The 9,132-nt window shown below is 36.3% G+C and overlaps 1 protein-coding gene across 6 annotated transcripts in view; it reads left to right on the forward strand.

The window, feature by feature from the left end:
- The window catches only part of ANKRD12 (ankyrin repeat domain 12), a 105,649-nt gene that overhangs the window by 66,230 nt on the left and 30,287 nt on the right, over positions 1-9,132 (forward strand). Inside the window, exon 2 of one of the 6 annotated variants that reach the window (XM_014540258.1) lies at positions 3,367-3,446. The exons of the other annotated variants lie outside the window; for them this stretch is intronic. Within the exon in view, the coding sequence (XP_014395744.1) occupies positions 3,383-3,446 (64 nt within the window). The 5' untranslated portion in view covers positions 3,367-3,382. The remainder of the gene's footprint in view (positions 1-3,366; positions 3,447-9,132) is intronic. 6 annotated transcript variants of the gene reach the window in all.

A 9,132-nucleotide genomic window follows, 5' to 3' on the forward strand; every position in this document is an offset into this window, starting at 1 on the left:
AAAAGGAGACATATGTAATACTTTAAACAATAAAGAATTGAAATTAAAAAAAATTAAATGCTTTAAAAAATCAAACTTGGAGAAAAAAAAAAGAGTCCTCTACCTGACTACAGTATTATTCACCTGTCAGGATAAAAGAAAAATCACTGTAGACATTAAGGATTTAAAGGTATATCAATATGTATATATTATTATACATTTTAAAAGAAATAATGGAGGGAGGAGGTTAGATGGAGGAGGTGAAAAAAATGAAGGGATTAAGAAGTACAAATTGGGCTGGCTTTAGCTCAGCGGTTCCTTCGCATACAAAGAAGTACAAATTGGTAGTTACAAAATAGTCATGGAGATGTAAAGTACTGCATGAGGAATATAGTCAATAATCTATAATAATAAAAGCATAATATGCTAATTAGACCAGACAGCCGAATGACCTTCCAGACAAAGCTGGGGCTGCGAGGGCCAAGCCCTTTGCATGAATTTCATGCATCGGGCCTCTAGTATAATAACTGTATATGGTGCCAGGTGGATATTGGAAGTACTGGGGGGAACATTTTGTAAGTATATGATTGTCTAACCACTGTGCTGTACACCTGAAACTAATCCTATATAATAAGAGAGGAATATGCTAATTAGTCATTATGCCCTGAGGTGTAACGACCAAGCGCATCATGACCAGATCACAGACCTGCAGGAGGGTGGGCCAGTAAGGTACTAGCGGGCTGTGGAGAGCTACAGGAGGGGGCAGGGAAGCAAGCTATGAGGGGGGTTGGGGGGAGCTACAGGAGGGCGGGCCAGTGGGTGGAGAGCTACAGGAGGGCATCAGTGACCTACTGGCTATAAGTGGGCAGCAGAGAGCTACAGGAGAGGGCAGTGGCAGAGAGTACAGGACGGGGCAGGGCAGCAAGCAAGCAGGAGGCAGAGAGCTACAGGAGAGGGCAGGGCAACAAGCTATAAGGGGGTGCGGGGGGCGCTACAGGAGGACGGCAGCGACCTACTGGTGCACGTATTCGTGCATAGAGCTACTAGTATAAAATAATATTGAATGTAAGCTGTAATTGAAAAATTTTTAAAAAATAATGGAAGAATAAACCAACAACTTATAAACTTGGTTACCTAATAGGATAAAAGGGTAAAGGGAGGTATGTGTGAATTGTTGCAGTCTTGAAAAACAGTCTGACAACAGCTGGTGAAATACAAGAGCTCTTACCTTTTGAAGATACATGCTGAAATATTTCTAGATAAAATAACTTGAATGGGGATATGCTTCAAAATGATATAGCAGTAGGATGAATAGAGGGTATGGATTGGCCAAAGATTGATGCCTATTGGAGCTGAGTAATGGGTACCTCGGGGTTCAGTATAACATAACATTCTGTCTACTATGTTGAGTTCAAAGTTTATTATAAAACATTTTTAAAGATACTTACGCACTTTGAACTATCAGTCACTTCTGGGAATATCCAGTGTTTATTATAGCGCTGTTTTGACTAGTAAAAGCATAAATATATAGTCAGAGAGGGCATTGGTTGTATAAATTGATGTATATAGCCACATCATGGGTTATTGTACAACTATGAAAAAATAAATCTTAATGCTATACCAGTTACTTGGAAGGATTTTCATAAGAAATTGACTTAAAAAATTAAGATGAATAATTATAATATCTAATTTTGTAAAATGAACAATGTTTTAAAAAGCAATATATATATTCATATATGTACATATATTTGTGAAAAATTTTATAAGCATGGAGAAAATCCAGAAGCATGTATATCAGGCTGCTAATAAGGCATGTGTCAGGTGAGGGGTGGTGAGTGGCAGAGAAGGGGGTAATTTGGGTGGAAGGAAGGGAGCTGAACTCAATCATGTGATAATATTTTTGTATACATAAATATACAACTCAGCAGAATCTTCCCTTACCCTGCATCCCTGTTTATTTAACCCCTTATGCCCTTCCCTTCACAGTGAATCTTCTTAAAGTGCATTGTAGTACACTCTATTGAATCTATGTTTATTAACATCATTATTACTAACACTAGAGGCCCGGTGCATGAAAATTCGTGCACAGTCCGGGAGCCCTCAGGGGACATCCCCTGAGGGCTGGGGAGCGGGCCTAAGCCACAGTCTGACCTCCCTCTGCGGGAGGCAACCGGGCTGATCAGGGGAAGGCGCCGCCCCCATCATCCCGATGCTGCTGCCACTGTTGGCCCTCCTCGGCTCTCGCAGCCACTGCAACTATACAGTCTTAATTAGCATATTACCCTTTTATTAGTATAGATGATCTAACTGCCAGATCCCTTAACTGTCTTCTTGGTCTCTCTGTAGAATTTGACAGTGTTAACCATATTCTTCCTAAAATTCTGTCTTGGTTTCTAAGACATAATTCTCTGGCTTTCATTTAGCTTTCCAGACTGTTTCTTCTCAGTTTCCTTCTAGAATCTTATCTTCATTTTTCCCCTCATTCCCTTCACATACTCCCATGTATTGATTTTTCTGAAGATTTTACTTTCTGGACCCTCTCCTCTTACCACCCACACTTATATTCTCCCACCCACACTTATAATTCTAACTGCCATCTATATGGTGAAGCCTTCCAAATATCTCTTTATTCCATACATTTCTCTTGAGCTTTCAAACCTATATATTTAGCTGCCCCTCTGGCTATTACCACTTAAGATTTCCACAGAAATCAGAGTACCTGAATGGAACTTGGTTCTCTATTTACACTCCTCTTGTGTTTTGTTTTTTTCTCTCAATGGTAATGTAAATCAGCTATACTTATGTCATATGCTTGATAGTCATCCTAAACTCCTCTTCCTCCTTTTCCTTCAGCTCAATTATTTAGCGACTATTTTTGAGCACCCATTATGTGTTGGGCATTGTTTATGCATTGGAGATACAGCCTATTAAGAAAATGCAGATAATAACATAATTTTCTACTAATCCCTGTCATTCCTACTTTCAAAGAATTTATAAATCCATCTAGCAGTGACAAGCTGAAGGTCACTTGAACATCGTTGTGTAAAATGAGGATTATGATAGCCGAAATTACATTGGCTTCCATAAGAAAGCAAGAAAATACGATTTGAAAAATAGAAATTTTATATGGTATGTTAATTTTTACATGTTTTGTGGCTACAAACTCTAATTCTGGTCTCTTTAGAAAGCAGTAGCTGTGGAAAGCAGCCTTGTTATAAAACTTTCTTTTAAAAAGGTCTGCAACAGATTTTTCCCATGGAAGAAGAAAGCTGTTTTATTTGAACTTACATATTTAATTAGAGTGGAACACGACCTTCTAGAACCTTTTTTGATTTTCATTTATTTTGATTATTTCATGTGTTCATTAGCTATCTGTTGATTTTTCAGAATATTTATTTTCTACATGGTGAAAGTGCCTGAATTATTGCTTGATCAAAGTCCTTCAAGGAATGATGCAAAAATCATCAGTAAGTATCTTACAAAGATTTTGGAGTTGCTAAAAAAGACTGATGAAAATACCCAAATTTATTGCTTAATTTACATGAGGTCCTTGTTAGACTTAACTTTATCAAACACCATCCAATCTAAATTCAGAATATGTTAATATTTAATAGAGAATTAACTTAACTGCCCAGAGATGTTTGTGTATAAAATTGGATAGCATTGTTACCCATCTGGTATATCATGTCATCCATGTGACAGATACACTTTAAGTGTTGCAAAGGTAGAGAATAAGGTCAAGACTATGAATTTCAAAGAAGTTAATACATTTGGAGTAAATAAAGGGTGTTATATATGTAGCATTTAAGTGTGGTTTATTCCATTAGGCATTGCGCTATGCTTTATGACAGTGCTACTCAGAGTAGCTATTCCACAAACTATTGCTGTTTCTCATGATAAAGAACTTTTGCCAGAATGTAAATGTACTGCTTTCTTCATCAAAAAGGTAAAAATGCTAAAAAAAAAATAAAAATAAAAAAAAATGTTAGCTGAACTCAGTGTTCTAGTGACTAATTAATTCCCATTTCTGGTACAAGATCCTGTTTCATAATGGATTTGTAATAAACAATATGCAGACTGGCCTCAGTTCATGAACTACACTGCATAGCAGTTTTATGTTGTGCATATCAGACATTTACGCTATTGTTGCAAGAATACATGTCCTGGTTAATACAGCTTATTTGTATACAAATGTGTGACACTTTTAAATTTGCATAATTCTTTAGTCTTTCCCCCCCTTAACTTCTGCCCTTTTCCCATGGTTTCATTTCAATTACATTCCTATACAGGAATTCCATTTAATAATAGTATTTGCTACAATTGCTTCTTGCTATTCTGCTGAGAATTCAGTTATTCAGAGATTGTGTTCATAAAGCATAATTATGGTAGTAGAGATGAGGGTAACTCTGTGTCACGTAGTGTCCCTGCCCATACTTTCAGACATTCATTAATTGCCAGAGTAGAGATTCTGTTAAAGTTTGCAGACACTGATTTTATTACTTAAACAGAGCTCTCAGTGTACAATGTTGAAAATGCCAGTCATTGTCAGGATTATTAACCTTTTTCTTATCTTACTTTGACTGCTAATAATCTGGCCTTATTTATTAAGCAGCTGCTATAAACTTCCCTTACTTGCATACTTAAACTTAACCTAGGAAATGCTCAAATGCTCCATCATAATAAACAGACAGGCTACTTTTAGAGACTGACATAAAATAGATTAGGAAACTGGTGCTTACTGAGAGCATCTGTGTGTCAAAAAATACACAAAATGACCAATATTTTGAAGCCTTATTTTCTTAATGTTAAAACAGTAAATTGTAACTATTTTAAATATATTGTCATAATTTATTAAATTCACTTCCTCAGTTTTATATTTCAGGAATTGTGAAATTCAAGTGTTGATGCATGCATATATGGAACTATAACATTTAATAATTCAAGAGCTCCAAAAACCAATCATTTAAACCAAAATATACCATACATTTTTACTAAATGATTATGTGATGTTAACAATTTATCCATAAGGAAGAAGAATCATCACCTTAAAACGTTTTAAAGCAAACCATTTAACCTTAGAAGTATAAAAATTACAGGAAGAAGTTAACATAGGGTGTTTTTAGAGCATTAATATCTATATCATAATTGAGAATTAGAAATTTAAACTTGATAGAGCATTTTATAGGGAAAGGAGTTTGTGTACTAGTGTATACCTAAAATTCAAGATTACTCCATTTAACATGTAAAAAATATTTTATCTTCTTGCTTTCCAAATGGCATTTTAAAATCAATTCCAGTGTCTATGTTAGATAACAGATTAGGCCTAGTATGAAAAATTATAATCCATTTATAACCCAAGAACCTTATTTAATTTAACCAGTGCTGTAAACAACTTATTTGATTAAATCTATTTCTCGCCGAAACCGGTTTGGCTCAGTGGATAGAGCGTCGGCCTGCGGACTGAAAGGTCCCAGGTTCGATTCCGGTCAAGGGCATGTACCAACTTGTTGAGTAGCAACAAGCACCATGTTTGGTACTTAACACTTTTATTTTTCACATATCCCTGTGGTATCAGTACTTAGAAGAAATGAAAAGGCAGTTAGGTGTCTATGATGTGCAGAGAGGTGGCATGCAGCATGGATAGACAATGAGATATTCTTTTATTTAATGACCAATTAAAAGAAATTCCATTATAGTGTTTTGCATTCTCTACTTTTTCTCCTCTGCTTTGTGATTTATGGTAAACTTTTTTCTAAATATCTTAAACCTGAATCTTAAACAAAACCTCTACATTTAACTTTTTTTGAAAGTCAATACTTTTAAATCAGATTGTATCATGTGTTTTATGTGTATTAATTATATCAACCTAGTTCCAAAGCTTAAGAATTTTTAATTCTAGGTGGAGTGTTTTTTAAAGAGAAATGTCTATGTCAAATTTTGCTAAGTGGAGAAAAAGGGAAAGAAGTTAATGAATACCTAAATTACCATATATTGTAAACATTCACCCTTTATCAGTATAAAAATTATATAGTTCTATATTTTTTACATGCTTATATATCAGAAAAATAAATAGAAGATTGTGGTTGCATCTAAGATGTTCTTTGGATGTCTGCAAATTAATATATGTCTTTACATTTTGTATGTTACATAAAATAGTAGTCTACCAAATATCTCTCTTTGAAATTAATATAAATATAGTAGTCAAGAAATTTCAAGTGTATTTGCCCAAAATATGTAAAACTGTTTATTGCAAATACCAAAACTAATCGGTTTTTCAATTAAGTATGTTAGCTTGATGGTTTTCCTTAAAAATTGAATTTCTACTGGTGCCTAGCAACTTAAAGTGAGTCTGTCACATAATTATAATAGTTGAGATATTGCTGAATATTTAAAACTAAAACTCTATAAAGGGTACATTTGGGCAGAACCCTTAAATAAAGAGATTTGAATTAAAAATATTAATTATATATGCATACATTTAAATGAGTTCGGCCTTAGCTATATCATCCTGCCTGCAGAAAAAAATGTTTTATCTAGTCATGGTTAAAAGGACCTCTATGTAATATCTATATTTATGATGGAATAGCTAAGACTGGGTGATTTTGTCAGTTTCCTTTAGTGACATCAAAATTTTTGTAGTGATACCACTATTATCAGAGGGGGATTGAATATCTTGATAAATTTATATTTTATAGAATCAGTTTCTGTTACTGGTATTTTAGTAGAAAGACAGTGTAATAACTAATTGAGGGAGTATACAGAGTGCTGTGGTACTTTATTTTAATTCTTATGTAGATTTTCTTTTAGACAGTATTTTCAACTTAATATATTCTCTTCCCTCCCCAGCTTACCCCTAAATTAACTTAATTATCTACCTATATCTAGTATTATAGAAATAAAGTGAAAATATGTTCTTATATGGCATATTTATTTCCAACTAGATGTATAACTTCTTTTCTCTTACAAAATAGAATTAAAATACCTAATCTTTACTTAGGAAAATTGAGGTAAAGAAATGAAAATTTAGATGAGACTGTATAAAATTACCTAATATTATATTTCCCTATCTGTGAGCTGCATTTCTCAATCAGTTTAGGAATATGAAACCTATAAAGTTTTGTTTCTGAAAATGCAAGTCTTTTTCTAATGTTACTTCTTTGCCTAAGTAACATAAATAAGTTATATTTGTATAATTCTTAAATATATTAGTTGTGTTAGTGAATTATTGCAGAGCAAAGGAACAACCCAAAATAGACATGAGAGGCCTGAAACCATTGTGAAATATTCATCCCAATGAAACCTGAGAGATTCTCTGAAAGTAAGACTCAGCTTGTTCAGGGAATGGTCTTAGCAACAGGCTGAGATTAGAGAGAACCACAGATCACTATGAACAGGCCTCTAACTCAAGGGTGGAGCCTGTTTTAAAGATTCTCCACAAAATGCTGAAGAAACTAGTTTCTCTCTCTAATAATATGAAAAGAAATCCAGATATTTTAGGAAAACCAACTGAATGAAAGACAAGAAGGGCCAAGATGAACAAACAGAACCATTGATCCTGGAGAATGTAAATAATATAGGAAGCAGAAGGGTAAGTTATTCTCAGTATTTCTGGAGATTCTTGGTGGGAATTGATCCACTAACCATAATAACAAAAGGCTACTGTGAAAAATTAGACCAGGAAAATCCTTAGAATTAATAATAATTACAACTGCTGAAAGTAAATATTCTATATAGGACTAAAGAGTACACTGGGCATTGCTGAAGATCTGAGAGGTCTAAGAGAAGGGCAAAATATAAAACACTTTTTAAAAGACATTGGAAATATAAGAAAAATGATTTTAAAAAACCATAAAACCATACCCAGGATATATAGTATTTAGCCCACAAAAATTAGTAAATAGAAAATATTTTTAAATTAAAGAAAGTGCCCTTTAACTGAAGAAAGACTTGTGTTTGTAGATCAAAGGGGAATGGTGTTAAAAAAAAAGGGGGGGGGGAGCAGGGGTAGGAAACCTCACATCTTGATAAATCACAACCTCAAAGATAAAAATTTTTTAAAATTCTACAAGCTTCCAGAATCAGAAGGAAACATGTTACCTACAAAGGAAAGAGATTGACATCAGATTTCTCATCTATAATAATATAAGCGTAATATGCTAATTAGACCAGACGTCCTTCCGGACGACCTTCCAGACAAAGCCGGGCTGCGAGGGAAGCCCGGGACCTGGGTGCCAGAGGGAAGCCGGGAAGCCCGGACGGGTGCCAGAGGGAAGCTGGTGCCAGCAGCCAGGGGAAGGAAGGCCTACTCTTGCACGAATTTTGTGCATTGGGCCTCTTCTCTATATATATAAAAGCCTAAGCGACCAAATGACAGGTAAACCAGTCGTTATAACGTGCACTGACCACCAGGGGCAGACGCTCAATGCCCTGATGGTCAGTGCACTCCCCAAGGGGAGCGCCGCTAAGCCAGAAGCCAGGCTCACGACTGGCGAGTGTAGCGACAGTGGTGGGAGCCTCTCCCGCCTCCACGGCAGCACTAAGGATGTCCAACTGACAGCTTAGGCCTGCTACCCCCGAATTTCGTGCACCGGGCCTCTAGTATTTAAAATAAAGCTATTAGTGCCCTTGCTCACTGGCTTGGTTGATTGGAATGTCATCTCATACACCAAAACGTTTGCAGGTTCAATTCCTGGCCAGGGCACATACTTTGGTTCCAGGTTCCATCTCCCATTGGGGCACATATGGTTGGCAACTGACCAATGTTTCTCTCCCTTTCTCTCTCTCTAAAAATCAATAAACATCCTTGGGTGAGGATTTTTTTTTAAAGTTAAAATCTGTTGCAACTTTCAAATAGATAATACAGTATTATTAATTACTAGAGGCCCGGTGCACAAAAATTTGTGCACTTGGGGGGGAGAGGGGGTCCCTCAGCCTGGCCTGTGCCCTCTCGCATTCTGGGACCCCTCGGGAGATAACGACCTGCTGGCTTAGGCCTGCTCCCGGGTGGCAGAGGGCAGGCCCAATCCCTAGGTGCAGCCCCTGGTCGGGCTCAGAGCAGGGCCGATTGGGGAGTTGGGGCGCCGCCCCCTGTCATGCACAGAGCAGGGCGGATTGGGAGGTTGCGATGCCACCCTCAGTCACGCTCAGGGTAGG

This window comes from Myotis brandtii, unplaced genomic scaffold, assembly GCF_000412655.1.
Source record: "Myotis brandtii unplaced genomic scaffold, ASM41265v1 scaffold240, whole genome shotgun sequence".
NCBI classification, from domain to species: Eukaryota; Metazoa; Chordata; class Mammalia; order Chiroptera; family Vespertilionidae; genus Myotis; species Myotis brandtii.